This window comes from Pteropus medius, unplaced genomic scaffold, assembly GCF_902729225.1.
Source record: "Pteropus medius unplaced genomic scaffold, Ma_sr-lr_union100, whole genome shotgun sequence".
Lineage (NCBI taxonomy): Eukaryota > Metazoa > Chordata > Mammalia > Chiroptera > Pteropodidae > Pteropus > Pteropus medius.
The window spans coordinates 11,817,809-11,837,798 of record NW_024340692.1 but is presented as its reverse complement, the minus strand read 5'-3'; the positions used below and the strand labels follow the sequence as shown (position 1 = coordinate 11,837,798).

General features: G+C 38.9%; 1 protein-coding gene across 2 annotated transcripts in view; it reads left to right on the top strand.

The window, feature by feature from the left end:
• The window catches only part of PDCD1LG2 (programmed cell death 1 ligand 2), a 48,131-nt gene extending 28,931 nt beyond the window's left edge, over positions 1-19,200 (top strand). For both annotated transcript variants that reach the window (XM_039882532.1, XM_039882451.1), the window contains exons 5-7: positions 3,535-3,669; positions 8,304-8,350; positions 18,530-19,200. In XM_039882532.1, the coding sequence (XP_039738466.1) occupies positions 3,535-3,669; positions 8,304-8,350; positions 18,530-18,535 (188 nt within the window). In that variant the 3' untranslated portion in view covers positions 18,536-19,200. The remainder of the gene's footprint in view (positions 1-3,534; positions 3,670-8,303; positions 8,351-18,529) is intronic.
• The last annotated feature ends 790 nt before the right edge of the window (positions 19,201-19,990 follow it).

The window sequence follows — 19,990 nt, the reverse complement described above, 5'->3', positions numbered from 1 at the left end:
AATCTTTGTGCAATTAGAAATTCTCAACCTAGTTTTACCCATCCTCCCCAGCTTTATATTCATCCTACTATCCCCTGACATGTATCCTCTGTTCCAGTCAGCAACCTTTTCTCACCCTGTACTCTCTGAGACTTCCTTGCACCTCTCTCCACCTCTATGACCTCTTTGCTCAGGCAGTTTCTGCCACATAAAATATTATTATTCGCTTCTTAACCAGCTCCAAGCCCATTCTCTGTCCAGGGCAGCTCAGGTAACTTCAGGATACAAGGGGTCTTTCCTCATCTCACCTCCTAAGACCAATTACTTGTACCATTTCTTTGTTTGCCTGTGACTAGATTTGTCTTTTCTCTTTCATTACTATTTTATTTTCTGTGTATTTTAATCATTCACATGAATCTTCTTTATACCCAGACCGAAACAAAAGCAGAATGCTCTGCTCATAATAAGTGCTCAATAAATGTCAGAGTAATGGGTTAAAGACTTAGTCTTAGATGATCTTATCACCCCAACCACCAGACTGTCCAGATCAGAGAAGTCAAATGATCTGCTACACATCCTCCCACGGGTTCTTAGCTTCTACTTCTCAAATGCATTTTAAGTTGTCTTATGACTGTCCCCTTTCTACTCATTCTCATAAGCTGCGCTGCTCACTGCTGCTTTCTGTGATCTACCACAAGCTTCTCCAGGAGTCAGTGAATCAAACAAATACAGCGATAAAAGTCTGGGTGTGGGAGGTGCTCCCATGACTCTAGAATGAACAATAGAATATCCTAAGTTTCGATCAGAAATTAAGGAGCAATGAGACGATTTTCCTTTTAAAACAGTTTCTTCTGCTCAGTCACCTGCTGCATTTTCATTAGGAGATATAATTGGGCTGGAGCACAGGAAATAACTGTAGCAAGATCCTTATAGGGCTGACAGAGAAGCCCTCCCAGGGGACCTGGCAGTGACTTTCCCTCAGTGGTCAAGTGCATGGCTCCAAAGTCAGGTGGACTTGAATTTCAAATCCTTTTGCTACCTACTAGCTTTGAGAACTCGAATATATGACTGAGCCACCCTAGAACTGTCTCTCATTTGTGGAATGAGGGTGCATGATGGTAGATAATTTATAGGGTTATTGTGAAGATTAAATATACTTCTAAAGTCCTTAGCACTCAGAAAGGATAGAAGAAGGAAAAAAATATGGCACTTTTAGCAAGAGGCATGGCTTCCTTGTGAATAGATAGAACTGGGGCCAAGGATAAAACAAACAGTTTTCTCATTGCATCATCGTATCATTGTTAAGTAGCATGCAAATATAAAACAATTTAGAAAAATATGTATTAGAAGATAGGCTAAGAGACCTCAAAATATAGTGACTCATACAGGACAAAAGTATATTTCTCTCATGTAATATTTAGAGATAGAAGGTGGTTTAGAGCAGGTAAGTAGCTATAGTCCATAAAGTCATTCAGTGATCCAGATTCTTTCCATCCCATTGTTCTGCTATTCTCCAGGGTGTTATCCCTATTGAATTGTCAAAGCTGGATCACTATCACATCCATGTTTCAGCCTTCAGAAAGAAAAAAGAGACACATTCAATGTTGTAAGGCTAAGACTCAGAAGACCCATTCTCTTGGCCTGAAGTTAGTTTACATGGCTGGCCACATATAACTGCGGGGGAGGCTTAGAAATGTAGTCTCTGAGAAGCCATGTATCAAGTTGACACCTAGCTAGTATGAGGAGAAAAAAAGGAGAACAGATTTAAGGAATAAGCAGCAGTCTGCCATGAGGTAACAAATGACAAGGAAGATTGGGTTAGGTAGACTAGATAGATGGTGAATTCAGCCCAACAAATTCTGACTGACACCTTTCATGCAGCTGGTGCTTGGCGTTATAGGGGATTCAGAGGTGACTTTCACAAAGACTTTGTACTCTGAAAACTTACAATCTAAGCAGACTGATATCCTGTTGGATGTTCACTGTTAGAAAGTCTTCAAGGATGAGTAGAGCTTTTGTATATGAAAGAGACTATGAGGGAACCTAACAGGACAAGGGTTTGTATAAGGCACTGAGGTAGGGACCTCTCCTGTTATAGGAACAGTAAGGATCCCAGGACTCCTTGACTCACAGTGCTACATGCACTTAATAGCACTTCTTACAAGTGAAGGAGCAGACTGTTAACCAATATGGGTTATTCATGTATGGTGAGGGATATTAACTAGACTTACTATGGTAATCAATTCACAATATATACAAATATTGACTCATCATGTTGTATAGCAGAAACTAATATGATGTTGTATGTCAATTATACTTCAATAATTTTTTAAAAAGCATGGGTTATTCAGTGTGCAGATGATCCAGCCAATACTCTTCTGTAATGTTCACCACACTCTTTGGGATAGAGACAAATACCTGTGGGGACTAAGCTTTGAATCAGACAGATCTGGGTTTGCAATCCTGGTTTTGCCACTTACTTAGCAGTGATGACCTTAGGTAGATTGTTTAGCAATTTTTAGCTTTACTTCCTCAATTCTAAGATGAAGGGCTCAAATTAAATTACATCTACTCCTTTCTCAGCTAAAACTGTCTATGTTTCTCAGAAGGCACTATGATTGGGAAAGGGGAGAGCAGTTGGCAGAGCTGAGCCTTTCCTCTGGAGAAGTTTCACCAGGTTTTTTTCAGACCAGGCTGTTATATTTATTCTGTGTGAGTATTTCAAGGTGCAAAATTTAGGCTTTTGGAAAGGGCAAGGCCTACTTTGGGTCCGCCTCCGTCTCCCTATAGTGAACCCCGCTCCAGGCCTGTTCTTTGTCAGTCTGGGGTGCTCATTCTAACCTGTAGATACCCAGAGCTCTCCTTTACAAGGCTTTCCCCAGGCTCCAAAATTACTCTTCTCATTCACCTCTCTACTAAACTCATCTTTTCCTCAGTGCCAAGAACTGGATTAGCTGTGAGAAGGAAAAGGGCTGGTTATAGTAATTCACAATGACTAGATTTTGTATATTAACATTACCTACAATATTTTATTTTTTTCAAAAGGGACTCCTTGAAATTGAATAACTAATGATATAGATTCTAAGCACCATGAGTGCTTGACAGAGGATGGGGAGACATTATTGAGCTGAGGGACTATACTACTGGAAAGAGAGAGAGAGAGAAAGAGAGAGAGAGAGAATATGAGAATGAGAATGAATGAGAATGAATATGATAGATGTGTCAGAATGATACAAAGCGTGGAACTTGGAACCTGACAGCCTGGATTATATCTCAGCTCTGTCACTTACTGTATAACTTTGGGAAAATTTTCTAGGCTCTCTGTGCCTCATTTTCCTTACCAGTAAAATGAGGATTATAATAGGGCCTGCCTCAAAGGGTGGTTGTGAGCGGTAAATGAGCTGATACATGCAGCTCACATAGAACAGTATCTAGCATGAAGTAAATGCTCGATGCAAGCTGGCCATGTTGGCTATAACCCACTCAGAAGGCCAACTTGTTAGTTTACCTCTAAGCTATCATGTAATGGAATTCTGGTGCTTTTCTTTCACCCAGGTGAGATGGAACCCACGATTCCTTCAACTTGGCTGCTTCATATTCTCATCCCTTTCTTCATCATTGTTTTAACGTTTATGGCTACAATGATAGTGCTAAGAAAACAACTCTACCAAAAGCTTTATTCTGGGAAAGGTAAGTTAGTGTTATTCATGATAACCAATGAACAGATGTCTGCAGTGTGAGACTCTGCTTTGCTCACAGTGGCCTATAGCTTCCCAGATTCACACTAAATCCACTCAGGGCTTTTGAATTGCTTTGGTCTAGTCCTAATGATTTCTTTTTCCAGAAGAAAATGGCTCTAGTCTTCGGTGAGCAAAAATCTTTACACTGAATATTTTAAAAGGAATGTTTTGCTCCTGTGGCTGAAATAGTTTGCTTTGTCCTTTGAGCTGAGAAGTGTTATTGGCCTTGAGTGACTGGTGTTATTTTGACAATGCAGACAGCATGTGGTCAGAGTTCACTCGTGGGAAGATGCCAGGATCCTTTTTGATGATTCCTTCAGTTCTCATCTCTCCTTTCCCCATAGGCTAAGCCTCCCATCCCCCACCCCAAGGAATTTGAATCCCCTGGTTGGGTAGGAAAGGAGAAAATTGTATGAGGCCATTTGGGGGATGGGGAAAGCACCTGTTTGGTGGGGCCCTGAGGTCTTTCAGCAGCTTCTCACTCCTATTGTGCCAGCTGGGACAGAAGATGCCTGCTGCAGCCTTTAAGCCCTGGCCAGAATATCTGCAGGCCTCTCTGGGGCTTTCCTAAACTGTCCCTTTGTTACCACCCAACAAGCTCCTCCCAAGATCTACGCAAAGCCTTCTCTATAGAAAAAGACATGACATCTGGGAATAATTCAGTAGAAATTTGGGGCGGTTACTATTTAAGGATTGGGGTTTTTTTTCTTTTTAGGTGGTTATTATCCTACATTTACAATCTAACTTCTATATTCTCATCTGCCATGAAATATTGTCTGATTCTATTTTTGTCCATTTCACTGCATATGCATTAGCTTGAATAATAACCACAAAACTCTCTACTGTGAAATCCGAGAGAGAGAGAGAGAGAGAGAGAGAGAGAGAGAGAGAGAGAGAGAGAGAAAGAGAGAGAGAGAGAGAGAGATATGACAGAAGTGAAGGGGAAGGATGCTTCACCATAAAGGTGAAAGTACAAGGTCTTGTTCGACAGAACTTTGACTAAACAGAATCACTTCTACAACCTCACTTCTATAACCTCAGAGAGTCATGGTAGATGCAGCTCATTAGAATCTTCTGCCATTCTTATTTTACCTCCCTCATACATACCTCTCAGAGATAGCTTTCTACCAAGGTTCCAGGCCTGGGGCCTGAGACCCATTAGTCACATAGAAATGAGCAGCAGAGCCTTCTGTTCCTACTTCTTTTAGGAGAATGAAATGGAGTTACACTTAAAGGTAGAGCAAAAACAAATCCTCCCCTCATCCGTTATCCCACCCTCAAGAGCGAATGAGGATATCAGTAGCTCCTGGGTGCAAAGCTCAGGTACCAACTGCAGTGAAAGAGATTTGCTACTAATAAGGCTTAAGTGAATAAATTTGCAAATGATTCTTTTTTTGTTTTTAATAAACCAGAGTGAAATCATGGTTGCCTATAAAATACCCCACCTTTCCAACTCATATGCATTGAGATCTGCTTTCTTACATGGAAAATACAGATACACATATGAAAATGTGTCTGCCATGCGCATGAATTCACGTGTCATGGGAACTGCTGGTACTGTGGATAAAGCTTTAACCACGGTCAGAAAGTTAGGTCTGGACCTGATGCTGCCATTTATTGGTTCCATGGTCTTGCACAAATTGCCTAACTTCTTTGAGATGGTTTTTATATCTGTAAAATGGGAAGCAGCATGGGAATGAACATTTTACAACTGATTGACCCAACCTCACTGCCACTACTGTGGTTCAACCTAGACTAGAGCAGAACCCTCCTAACTCGTCTCCTGCATCCAGTCCTACCACCTCCAGTATAGTCTGTTTTCACTTTTAGCTAGAACAAGCTTTTAAATTTTCAAATCTACCATGTCTCCTCAGTTCAGATCTCCTCCATGACCTCTCATTGCTCACTGGATGAAGCTCCAGTGAACCCTGGGTGGTGTGACTCATGTCTCCAGCTTTATACTGCATCATCATTGCCTTTGAATTCCAAGCTCCAGCCACAGGATCCTCTAGTCTTCAGAGATATCCCACTCTTTCAAATCAGAGATTTCTCATATAGTATTTGCTCTTCTTAAAATACTTTCTTCTCTTTGACCACCTGAGTTGCAATCATCCTTTAAATCTCAGCTAAGCTGTCACTTCATCAAGTCTTCCCTCCATCTACCCCCTCACCACATCCATTACATTAAATGCCCTTGTCAGGTGCTTCTACAGTGCCTACTCCTCCTTTCGATATACTCAGCCCATAATTACATATCTAGGACTTGTTTTCAAAGCTTATGCAATTGCATCTCTTTTAATTTCTCAAATAATTACTCAAGCATGCACCTGCCCATCTTAGCAAGAAGTCCAATGTCTCCCTCTTACAGCATGTACTTCCCTACCTCCCACAAACTGTCAGGAGGCCTACTTACCCCAGGAGCCCCCAGGAGTTTCCAAAGAGGTAGGAAAGCTAGTGGGGAGCTAGGTCAGTTCACCAGAGGGCCCTGGTTTTCAGCTGCTGCTGTTTCTACTCCTGCTATGCAATATCCCTGTTCCCTCAGGTGTCTCCCTCCACCACACAAAGGTACCATTGCAAGTCCAGATCCCCACACAGGTCAGAGTGTTGCAAGATAATAGCTCTTCTGGCTCCCCTCACATGTTCTGAAATTGTTCCCTAAGCAGGACCGTCTGGGGCTGATAAGGATAGAGGGCCTTCCTGCCTTAGCCACAGCCTCTTCTGCTGTTGACCTTCATATTGAACCTGGGACACCAGTCCTGACTTCCTTCTGTCAAGTTCCTCTTATGGCCATTGCTGTCCTGGACTTCTCAGTCTATCAGAGTCAAGTAAAGGGGTAGCAATCTCGTTCCTTTTCCATCCAAAAGGCTCCTTTGTTCCTATATAGATTTATCCACTTACGCCTCAGCGACCAGTTGAGGTGTATTTGGGAGGGTACCACTGTCAGTCCATAAAAGGTTCTGCTTACCATCTCCACCTAAGAGGAACCATTCAACAAATCTGGGCTCCAGAGAAGAAGTTAATATTGTCTATGGTAAAAATAATGTCAAGTTCTGTTTCATCTGCTGGTTTTTAAATTTCATGAGTACAGGAACTGTTTCTCTTATTTACCAACATATGTCCAGTGTCTAAAACATTACCTAGCAAATACAGATGTTCAATAAAATTTTAAACATTGAACTTAATATATGCAGGTATGTGTGCTAACCTGCTCTGTACAATATACTAGCCACACACGGTTTTAACTTCAAATTAAATAAGAATTCAATTCCTTGGTCACATTTTAAGTGTTCACACATTGTAAGTGCTCAGTAGCCACATGGGGTTAGTGGCCTCTGTATGGAACAGAGCAGATATACAATTATTTCCAACTTTGCAGAAAGTTTTATTGGACAGCATTGCGCTAGGCCCTATTTCATTGATTTCACAAAAACCGCTTGAGGCAAGGAGTAGTGTCTACTTTGTAGATGAAGAAACTAAAGCTCAGAAAATATCCCTAAAGTCATGTGTGGAGTTTGAACACAGGTCTGTCTGACTCCAAAACTTGTCTTTTTGTTGCAAAAGTGCTTAATAAAAATTGGCTCAAGCTGAATATATTTTACATTATACATTATTTTGGGGCAATAGAAGGAGAGAGTCTCAACCCAAAGTAACTCATTCATTGACTTGCTGTGACAATGACAAAGCCAAGAATAGAATCTAGCAGGAGTCATCAGCTATAGAGACCAGATCTCTAGAACAGGTCTCCAGATCTCTATTTCTTAAACTTTCTGGTAAAGAACCAGTTTGGTTTTTTTTTTTCAAATTTCTAATACGTTAGAATAGATACCTTTATAATATATAATAAAAATGAGTTACTAAAAAATGAAACAAAGAACGAAGACATAAAACAATAAGTCAAATTTTATTGGATTCGATAAATGTAATATGACATTTAAATAAATATAATCAGAAAAAATAGCATAGTAAAAGAATTACTATAAAATTTTCTAAATGTTTACACTCTACTTCTGTACTTATCTTATCATAGACTGATGACAAACAGTTCACTTCCAGCACCAGCCCGTGGACCACACTTTCAGTGGCAATGCCCTAAAAGATTGAGCCAGGACTTTACAGGAGTTTGAATAGGCTGGCTTATGGTTGCATAAGAACCACAAAGAATGGCAGCACTGACCTCAGGCATTAGAGAGGCCTTCACTGAGACTCCAACATTTCAGGGCAATTCCTATGGGCAATTCTACTGAGCTTCTTTCAAAAGTAAATCCTCTTGGAGGAGACTACAATGCCGAATAGAGGCCCAGGATGGTCATGCTAAAAATCTGGTGTAAAGAGCAAAAGTAGGATTAAGGATAGACTGAGCTCAGGAACCCAGGCAACTACAGGAGATGAACATTAAGCCCTGGAAGAAAGTCAGAGCGTGAGGGAACATGTAAAATCAGGTATTATTCAAGCTGAGGTCTTAAGCCATGGAAGAGGTTTGGACTTCTATACGCGGATTTATTTGGATTTAGTTTTTGTTCTGCATCTTTTAGCCCATAAACAGAACACTTTTCTCATTCCATCACTGGGATTTTTCTTCTTCAGGTACAACAAAAAGATGTCACCACAATCAAAAGGAAGTGAATAGCGCTGTGAGTAGTCATGATTTCTCTTTTCTTTTTCACCTCTTTTTCTCTCCCGGCTTGAATCAAGAAATAACGACTGTTCTGTTAATGCACAAGGATTAACTGAGTAATTTAGGCCTGTACAGAAATCTTCCCGTTTAGTGGCATTTAGCTATCTGTCCTTGCAAACCTGTATTGTTCCATTATCTTTCTTGGAGAACAAATTGTTCTCTACAGCTACCAAACAATTATGTAACTCTTGACATTTATATTCCTAAGCGCTCCTAAAGGAATACTGCATGGGACATTCAGGCTCACATACTTAAAAACATTGTTAAAATTTTAAAGCAAGGAGAAGATATTCAATTGTTACGCAACCAACAGCTGTTGATTTTGCAACAGTTATTAAGTACATTGGTGGGGGCTGTAGGTCAAGGGTAAATGCTGGGGAATAGAAGACTCTTCTTGAGGTTGACAAATTTGGAGGTGTAATTTGAAGAAGATAAAAGATGTGAGGTCAGGAGAAGTGGAGTTGCTGAAATCATTCAACTTGGTTGGATGAAAAGTTTAGACCTTGGGGAAGCAGTGTGTTGGGGACTGACAAGCCTGAGTCATTTTGTAAATGGATGTTTTTAGCTTTCTTGGGAATTTCTTTTTGTAATCTAAGAATCATATGTTGTAACACGTGAGTTCGTGAGTGTACCAAAATGATGATAGGCCAATCATAGAAATTTCGAAAAATATTGTATCAGCTACTCAGGATATTCAGAACTATTTATTTTAGAATTCTGCTGAATATATCCCCCAAATTACCGAGGCACCAATTGTGAAAACAGCCTTAGAAAACCTTCAAACACCAGGGTCTGTGTCTGGCTTATACATAAGACATGGCAGCTCATAAGCACAAAATAAGACTGAAAGGAGTGAAATTGGCCCCTGCATTCTCCCTATCACTCACCATTTCCTTGAAAACCATTCATGAAAATACATCCTGCCACTATATACTCATGCCTGGACACAGAACCAAGAAAACAAGTGCAGCATGGGCCTGGACTTGACGTCCAGTTACACTGAGCTTCTCTGAATTGGCGATGAGATTTTCTTAGAAAAGTTTTAACACTGACAGTCCTAATTGAAACATTTATTCCTGAGAAACAAAAGTCCTGCACTCCTATAAATTGGTCTGCTTGGCCTAGAGTGAGTTTCCATAGGAGAGGGTCCTCAGCATTTGTCTGAGTTTCATGAGCTCGAATTCTTTGTATAAGTCACTCCTTCAGCTGTCCAGCATAAGGAAGAAATAACAAAAGTCATGTGGGCAGAAGTGGTAAACTCAGATGACCACTGGGGACAGGCAGGTGATGGAATGAGTAAAAAGTCCTGGTATGACCAAACAGGCAGTTGTGGGGACTGCAACAAATTGAAGAGCATATTTCCTATCAATTTAGCACTAGCCTAATGTTGCTGGAGAAGATGGAAATCTAGATTTTTATATAAAACATCTTAGTTATTAAATGCTGGCTGAAAGTATTTCAAATACCAAACAAACGAAATGAAATATGCCCATAGGTTAATTGAGCCTGTCAACAACGAGTTTGTGACCTCTCTCCTAGAGAAAAAATACAGTCAGCAAAGAGCTTAGGATCCGAATAATGAAGACAGCAACATCTGTTTGAGGAACTGAGAAATGCTTGCTCCCATCCTAAATGTCTCACCCTATGACCTGCCATAGGGTCTGGATATTGCACTATTACAGAATGACTTCTTTGGATTAATAGGGTATCACAACCATCTTTAACCAATATTATCTCCTTATAAACAGAAAAACCTCAACCTTCTTTTAATGATATCAGAAATTCAAAGTAAAGTAATTATACTGATCAAAAGTCAAATTAAAGAAATGAGACTAATCCCCCTCCCAACCCCACCTCCCAATTATGTGTAGTCACTCTCTCTATCTGCTAACTGGGCAAGGGGAGAGTCAGGGAGCTGAGAGAGATGCTTCTCCTCTTTTCTCCACTCCCCCACTCCACCCCCACCACTGGCATTTACTTAAAAATACGTGGTGTGATGTAAAGAGGTCAGGACCACTAAGATGTACATCATAGAAGAAACACAGAAGAATATTCCTGGTACTGTTATTTCTAATAGCAACAAGTTGGAAATAATCAAATATGAATCGATAGACTAGATGAATAGGAAGACTATACAATAATTAAAATGAAAGAACCAAAACTAGATGGGTAAATCCAAACAATATAATTTTAAGAGAAAGGACAGACTGCAGAAAGATATAGATAACATATGATCTATTACAGAAAGTTTAAACACATGCAAACAACCACTAAGCAGTGTTTATGGAAACAGTCATGTGAAGTCAAAGTACAAAAACAGTTGGAAACGAAAAACACCACATTTAACCTTTTTAACTAGGTGGTGGATATACAGATGTTCATCATATTATTGTCTATACTTTGTTTTATGCCTGAAGTATTTATTTTTATAAAAAAGAAGTCATGACCAAAATTCAAGAGATTTACATTCAAGTTTTTCTGTGAGCTACATATGTAGTATTAAGTAAGGTCCACCCCCTCTCTGAGCTTCAGTTTTGTCATCTATAAATTGAGGAGGGTGGATTACATCCAGCAGGGCAAAGAGCCTTGTGTCAGGTGCAAGGAATGCCTAGAGCAGAGATAAGGATGGTGTGGGAGACCATTTCTAGGTGGGGAGTGTGTTGATTGATGAATGATATCTGCCTTGGGTGTGGGATAGAGAGAAGTCATAGACCTTGGCCATATATTTGCCAAATGTGAAGGAAATACTCTTTTAAAAAAACCCATTATGTGATTATCTGTGTTTCCATTCATTTTTGTCCTATACATACATATTTTAACACTTGTATAATGTTGACACATTATTTTGTGTTTTACATGTCTCAGTTGCATTCAGAGTTATTTTTGGAATGATCCAAGTCCCTATAATTATGTTTAGAGCTGCATAAAATATAGAAATTAACTAATAATAAAGATGGAGTACTAAAGGAAAAATTGGCCCATTTTTACTTGGCATAATTGTTTTATGATTTTGTCAAGACAAATAGCTATGTGTTAGATGTCAGTGGATGCTTTTTAACTTCCTCCCCTATAAAGGTGATCATCAGGTATTAATTCTTTATCGAGAACTAACTTAACATTTTGGATAATATCCCCTGGGAACAAGAGGAAGCAGGACATGGAGATATTGATTTTGGGAATAGAAAGGGGATAGGTCTGGGGCGCAGTGTTACACAACCAAGAAAACTTGGTACTTGTTGGGTACGAGGGACACTTTAGGCTTCTCCAGAAAAACAGAACCACAGAACCACTAGGAGACTGGCAAGTATGAAATCTGTGGGGCAGGCCGATAGGCTAGCAATTCAGGTAAAAGTTGAAGGTGCAATTTTGAGTCCAAAATCTGAAGGGCAGGCCAGCACTCTGAGAACTCAGGTGAGATTTCTATACTACAGTCTTGAGGCCGAATTCCTTCTTTCCTGGAAAACCTCAGTTGTTGCTCTTAAGGTCTTGAACTGATTGAATGAGTCCCACCCACATTATGGAAAGTAATCTGTTTTGTTTAAAGTAACCGATGGTAAATATGAATCACATCTAGACTAATAGTAACATCTAGACTAACGTTTGACCAACATCTTGCACAACAGTCTAGCCAAATTGATGCATAAAATTAACTATCACAGGTACCAACAAATGGGGGGAGGCATTCTTGGCTGGAGTAAGTCAATTTATTACACCTCCTTGGGCCTTTAAAATAGAATTATGTTATCATCTATTATCTGGTCCCTGGAGTTGTCCAAGAGGCCAGAGTTCTATCTAATACATGCTCATCCATGAACCTGCCACCCCAGATTTTCGTGCAAACTGTTTGGGTTTTTTGTTTATTTCAGTAGGATTTTTTTTTCTCAGCTCACTGCCTCTCAATCTTTCAGCAACAAAAGGACATCTGTGGTATCAGAATCTACTACTTTACATAGTTTGAAATAATGAATATCTGAGTAAATCTAGAGGGGAAAAAAATAAAACAATCTTGTAGCCAAAATTACTTGATAAAATCAAACAGAACATTTTGGAAATGACTTCTTAGTAAAATGAAGAGATTATGTGAGCTAGGTTTGACTTAACTAATATCTTGTTTTCCTTGACAACACCCAATGAGGAACTAAAATATTTATAGATAGCTTTGAAAAGCCCCTATAAGTAGAATCAGTACCACTGCCAGATCCAACCCTCCCAATACTGTTTCATCACCATGCCAATCTCTTGTCTCTAGACTAGATCCAAACTCTTTCGCATAGTTTTTCAGGCCTTCCACCATCCTTTTATCTCTCCTGTTCCCAGGGGGTGCTCATTCTCACCTCTGTGCCTTTGCTCACATTGTGTCTTCTGCCTGGAATACTCTCCCCATTCCTTCTTGCTTACTCAAATTCGAACTTCTGGCAGGGTCTGCCATTAAGATACAATAATAATTAGCATGGTTATTATAATAATGTCAAGTCACTGTTTTAAATACTTCAGAGGTATAAGCCCATTTAATCCTCACAGTAACTCTATGAGACATGTAGTTCCTCCTACCACCATTCAGTTTTATAGATGAGGAAATACTTGTGCAAAGTCACATGGCTAGTAAATACAAGGGCTAATACATGGACCCAGGTACCAAAATCCAGAGCCCACACCTATACACTACACTATAATCACTCCCTTGTTTAATCTGTAAGACTCTCTCTTCCAACTCACCCCTCTTTATTTTCCCTCTGCTTTTTATACTCAGTCTATACCACTGTTGATGCACATGATTATAGCCTCATTTTCTGGCTCCTTCCACGTGTACATATTTTATTTCTATTTGATCAATGAAGCGAGATATTAAGCTTAATGCAACTAATGGGTATTGGGTGTTTGTCTTATTGTCCATTTATATGTGCTTCTTTTAGTTTATTCTGTGATAAATTTAAAAGAAAGTGACTGATTTTAACCAAATATGGCTCACTACTAAAAGATAAATCTTGTTTAATTTTAGTTGACTAAACCTGGTCAAAAAAGAATAACATAATTTTTAGAACATTTTTAAAATTATGTAATTTTTTATGAGTATGAAAATGAAAAATAAAATGTATAGAGAAAGTAAAAATCATTTATAAGTCATTGCCCAGAGATTATAATGGTTAATATTTAATATTGCTATTTAATTCCTAATATTTTTTATATTTAATTTTTTACAAAATTAAATTATAGTAGGTATACCTTTTTTTAAACAATTTTATACTATTAGCATTACCTATATACTAAAAATATAATTAATGGTTCTATGATATTTTATTGTATACATGCACCAGGATTTATCTAACTCTCTATTGTTGGATATTTAGTATCTGCCTCATAGAGTTATTTTATATTTTGGCTACCTAAACATTATCACAATTAATAGCCTTGTACACAAATCTTTATGAGCAACTATGATTATTACCATAAGATAAAATCCAAGATGTAGAATTACTAGGATAAAACTATGGGCATTTTTAAGACTCTCAAAATGTGTTGCTGAATCGCCTTCTAAAAAATTGTACCTATTTATACTAGCAATGTATGAAAGAGCTAGTTTTATCACACTTGTGCCAATACTGGATATTATTATTGTTTTTAAATTTTGCTAATTTGAAAATTTAAAATCGTAAGTCACTGGTTTTTTAATTTGCATTTTTAAATTATTAGTGGGATAAAACATTTTTTATGTATTTACAGGTTTTATCTTCCTTTGAGAATATCCTATGTATATCTTTTGTCCATCTTTTTATTTATGTCTTTACTTACAGTTAATATTAACCCATTGCCTGGTATATATTTTATGAGTTTTCCTCTGATTTGTCATTGACTCAATTTTTTTTTTAATTCCAAGAAAACAAGTATTAGATTTAGTAAAACTGGATTCACAGGAACAGGTTATAAACATTAATGTCCTATATGCCATATATTTATTAAAAGAAAATAAGTGCATTAATTGTAACATTTATGCTGGGTGAAAAGCTTACATATATAAGTAGGATTTGCAGTTCCCAGAATACTAAGTTATAAATTTCTAGAAAGCAAGTTCAGTGTCTTCCTCTTCTTTTGAAAGCCCATTAAGTCTTGGGAAGTGTTGTACTTTCATTAGGTACCTATCAAATGAGAATCAACCAAAGTTAACATTCTCCTATCCATCAAAATGTACGACTAAAAAGGGGGTAGGCAAACTATGACTAGGAGGCCAATAGTTTTTATAAACAAAATTTTATTGGAACAGAGCCATGCTCTTTTTTGCCATATTGTCTCCCCAACTTTCATACCTCTTCCCCTGCCTCTGATGGCAGAATCGAGTAATTGTAACAGAGGCCATATAGCCCAAAAAGTCTAAATTTTTTACAGTCTGGCTTTTTACAGAGAAAGTTTTCTGACTCCTAACCTAGAGGTTCTTCTTGGCTTTGTGACATCTCCCTTAGTCGGTATACTTGTTCCCGGATTAAATGATCTAATGACAACAACCACTCCGACCTCAGCTTCATGAAGTCTGAGGACAGAGCCCCACTAGGAAGTAGTTAGGCCCATCAGGCTCAGGGCTCTCATTCTCCTACACCCATTCTCTGCCATCACAGCTCTGCTTCACCTCCTAGGTACTGTGTTGGGATGGCGTAGAGTTCCAGGCTGTCTAGGAGCCATTCTGGGGCCTTATGTTTTCATTTAGCAACACTTTGAGCAATGGAGTTTTGAGACTTGCCTTGACTATGCCCATTACACTTATTTCTGACAAGACTTTTATTCAGATAAATATTCTTCCTTCCCAGTTAAAAAAAGAAGGGCTTGCTGGTTTTGCTTCACTGATCAGAGACTGCAGCAAAACCCAGTTATTGAAGGAAGTGCCTAGCAGATTCAGAGCTGTTTTCTGCTCCATGGCTCTGCCCCTAACTTTCTGGGCAACTCTGGGAAAAGGGTTGCCTGTTCTTATAATCGAGGAAATCCAGACTTCTCAATCCCCCCAGGTGGGCCTTCAAGGCCTTAACTTTAATGTCATAAAGTAGATCAAATAAAATGTGGCCATAGGGATAGCTCATTCCCATCCTTTTCCAACATGGATGTGGTGGTTATTAGTGTTATTTCACATATTTCCTGGATCTCTTGCTTTTGTGTACATAATAGAATTGCTCTGCAATTAGTTGGTAGTTTGGTGTGGTCGTGTGACTTGCTTTGGTCTACTAAATAAAAGCATAAGTGATGTATGTTACTTCTGGGTAGAAGATGTAAGAGCTATTGTGTTCTCTGTCATATTTTCTTTTTCCATCTGGCATGGTAACCAGCAACATTAGGGTAATGATTGCTACATCAGCCTAGGTCTCTGAGTAACTACAAATAGCAGAGCCCCCTGCTGATCCTCAATGGACATGAAACACGAGCAAGAATAAACCTTCCTTTATTAAATTGAGATTTTGGGGTTGTTTGTTATTGTAGCATAATCTAGCCTACCATGGCTGATAAAACAAGGGAAAACTGGAACCTCTAACCAATAGACCATATATTACCATTTACAGTTCTGTTTCTGAGGAATAATAATATGGGAAAATGCTTTCTATATAATAAAAAGAAAACAAAGTAACATATAAAATTGTACTTATCATATCATTAATGTCTTATTTTTAAAGTATTTTTAATATATCCACCACACCTCCTTCCCCCCCAAAAAAGTGAAACAAAAACATTAAAATGCCCATAATCATTATCTTTATGTTATGGAAACTTGTGTTGTTTTCTTCTTTTATGTTTCCTGAATTTTCCTTGTAGTTTAATACATTTTTAACTATCCCAATGTATCACTTTTAAGAACATAGGGATGCTTGTTATGTATAGGACTAACTTTCTTAAGCCCTTTTAACCATTCCCCACTTACCTCTCTATAACCCGTAGTGACTAGGACACTTCACTGGGTCCTAGTAAACTTTAGGGAGGGAAATACCATATACCCTTTCAAAAACACATACCAATGTCTTCGTTGCCTTTCAGAGATTCCTAGCCCAGCCAACCTAGAAAAGATGGATACATACTGCAAGGATATAAGAGATGAGGTGATTTGCACAAGGTCATCTTATAACTTAGTGGTAGGACTGGAGCCAGAATTCGGCCCACCTGAGTCCTTGTCTATGGCACCTGCCCTTTCCACTTTTGCAATTAACCTTGTCACTCATGGCTTCTTGTTCTTATGCAGGCAACCAAGCCATCAACCAATATAACTGGATTCTGATCCCTTTCTTTTAAAAGTTATTCTAGTCATCAAGCTATGGTTCATTAGAGCTTACAAATCATGTAACATGACTCCCTCATTCCAAAGATGGTGAGTTTGAGGCTAAGATATATTAAGTGACTTTCTTGAATGAAATTATGACAGAAAAACAAAAGGCCTCATGATTACCAGTCTAGTGCTATTTATTCTTTTACTCTCAAATACGTATTAAATGTCTGCTCTTTGCAAGATTGTGTTAGGTAGGCTGTGTGGGCGACCAATTCCCATTCAGGAGCCTACCCAAAGTTGCCTCATTAGAAAAGGCACTGTTATCACCCAGGAAATTCCAAAGGACTTAAGAGCTCTCTCAGGAAACAGAGTCAAAGACCAAATATTAGAACAAAATGTTGTAGTGCTCTTATCACTTAGAAAATTACAAGGGTTTTATGAACTCCATACCAGGAACTAGAGACAGAGACAAAAATATATTTTTCTATTACAAAAGAGATTAAAACAGTGGCAGAAGGAGGTGGAGGATATAAACACCCTGCCATAGGTCCCTGCAAAGGCCTCTAAAATACTTTGTGCTTCTTGGAACATATTTGGAAAATCACATAGCTCTCAAATTATTACTTTATTCTGAAACCTACCTTAGTGATCTATCCTCAGAATCCATGGGGAGAGAAGAGGAAGAGGAATCATTAATAGCCCAACTCACCTGGGCTCATGAATTTTTAACTGTATGAGGAGTCTGTATATTTTTTATATTGTTCTATGGCTTTATAAGAGGTACAAATAATATAGGAAAGTTCAGAGATGGGGGAAAATCACCTTAGGCTAGGATAATCAGGGAAGAAGAAAGGTTTCATGAAGGAGGTGACATTTAAAACACGCAGAAAAAGAAACAGCAGACAGTTCCAGAGAACACAGGAGAGGTAAGGCAGACAGGCAGGGGGACATGAGACTTCTACAGAAAAAGGAGTGTGATCCTGGTTTGTAAGTGTGAGATAAGGGGAAAGACTGTTAGGGGCTGTATTGTGAGCCATGAATTTTGAGCAAAGGAGATTAGATTTTAGTCACTGGGCACATATGCCTCAGTCAGGTCTCAGATGGAAAAAGAGGGCATACTCGGAAGGAGTGACAAGGCAAGTTAACAAGTTTTTACTATTTACGAAGAGATGAGCATCATTAGGGTAGATCAGGGAGGGATGTTGAGCACCCTGGAACTAACAAGAGCAGGGAATGATTAATCATCCCTAGGCCTGAAGGGGGAAGCGGAAGGCACAGTTACCAGAACCCTGGTGAGAACAGCGAGAGGAGAGAATTGCCCACAAGGAGCTATGGCCTTTAACAGAGGGATAAGGTCAGCTTGCAACCTGTCTGTGAGGTTGCTGAGGAATGCATACTCCAACCTCACTCTTCTACCCACTGCAATCTTCTTTCTCCCCTAGGCTGAGGGAAAGAATGCAATGGAAGCCAGGAGGAAGAGAGCCCAGTGACACATTCCACAATGTCCATCTCCAGGGGCATGAGCATGGTAGAGTAGTGTGGAAAATGAGTCTGTAGGAACAAACAGGAATATCTGACACAATGGCAAAAGATACAAGGTTCTAAATAGGGGAATCCCATGAACTGTCCTCCAGTAGTAGTGAGTTATTTGCAGCCCAAACAATGGAGAGAAAAAGGCTCTTGCAATAGGTCGGGAGAGAGAGGCTGAAGACTCGGAATAGGGCAATGGTAGAGGGGGTAGAAAGAAAGGTTTTGAACCATGCTGCCTGCAGATAGATGAGCTTTTCTATTTTTAAAAAATAAAATAATTTTTAGTTCCTCACTCCAATCTATTTTTGAGAAAATATATTTTTTCTAATCTGAAAAGTGATTTTTTCCCTCTTTGTGGACTTTTCTCCACAGATTTGAATCCATGGAGCTTGGGCAACCTGGTGGGACATCCTCGAGAAGCTTATGGACTCTGAAAAAGAATTCCTTGGCCTGCAGAGCTTGTTGTACTTTTCAAGTGCCTTTGTATGACACAGCACTTTAATCTGGACACTGCAGCAAGACTAGGCACTCCTGGCCATGGTGTGCTTAGAGGAAGTTAGGCAGCCCACGCCTTCAATCTGGGCTCTCACTTCTGCAGCCTGTGGCTCTGAGCAAGCACTGTTGCACTTTAGAAAATGACCGCATTGGGTCCTGAACTCCATGAATGTCCTGAGGCTCCTTCTTGCTGCCAGACTGAAAAAGGGAATCATTTCCCCTTAAGTTTTCAAAGTAATTTCCAGAAGCAGAGATAAGTAGAAATTTCTAATTACAGAAACAGATTGCCAGTAGAGTTATTTTTATCTGTAGTTTCCTCTGAACACTGGAAAAGCCTACTGAGACTATCAGCTCACAGATAAGGCTTTATATAAATTCAAGCCATAATTGACATGTTTTATGGCTTCTTGGAAACTTGAGAGCATCTGAGTTGTTTAATTAACAGAAAGCATTTGAGGACACAGGGTGGCCAACTACAAGTTGTGGAGAAAAGCCATTGAGTATTTTTGTGAGATCTAAATCATAAAGCATTTGTTTTAGTTATAATGGCACCGTGTTGAATGGTGGTTTTGTTGCTTTTTTGTTATTGTTTTTTTTTAACTACATCTTTTCTTCCAAAAATTCTGTTTATTTATTTATTTTTTAACCTCAAAAACCAATGATGTACATTCTTATAATTTGGCATGCTATATGCTGTGTCTGCAAAGATTTCAGATGAATAGCCATAATGGGTCAAAGCCCCAAACTAAGGCTCTTTTTCTGGCCCTCTATATAACTTTAAACTTAACCTTTTGGTGGCTCAGTTTCCATATATGTGATATGGTGATACTCACTAGTCGGGGCCTTTGATTGTTGGCACTATAGAAACCCTGTGGGATCCCCTTACGTGTGTGTCAATAATGACGCAGCAACAGTTTAATCATTTAAATCATTTAAATAATTTAATCAGTTTAATCGTTTTAATTATTTAAATTTGGTCTCCATGCTGAGGCCATGAAGCTCGGGGCATTAGTTGACCCATGAACTATCCAAATATATGTATTAGCAAGTATAATAGTCTTAGGTTAGTGGGCTTAAAGCAAACTCTTTAACTGGTGCTCAGACTAAGAAGAATTTGGAGCTAATGAGACCGAAGGGATATGAAAGTGAGTAACAGACAAACTATATAACACTTCAGTTCCTCAATTCCCTGTACAAATCAAAGAATTCCTTTGAAGAATTAAACTCAATTGTTTATTCTTCAAAATGTTCCAGATGTTCTACTTTTGGCTAAGTGCTCACCCAGGGCCCATCCAGGTCAGTAAGTTTAATATTCCATCAGGCCGGTTGGCCCCGCTA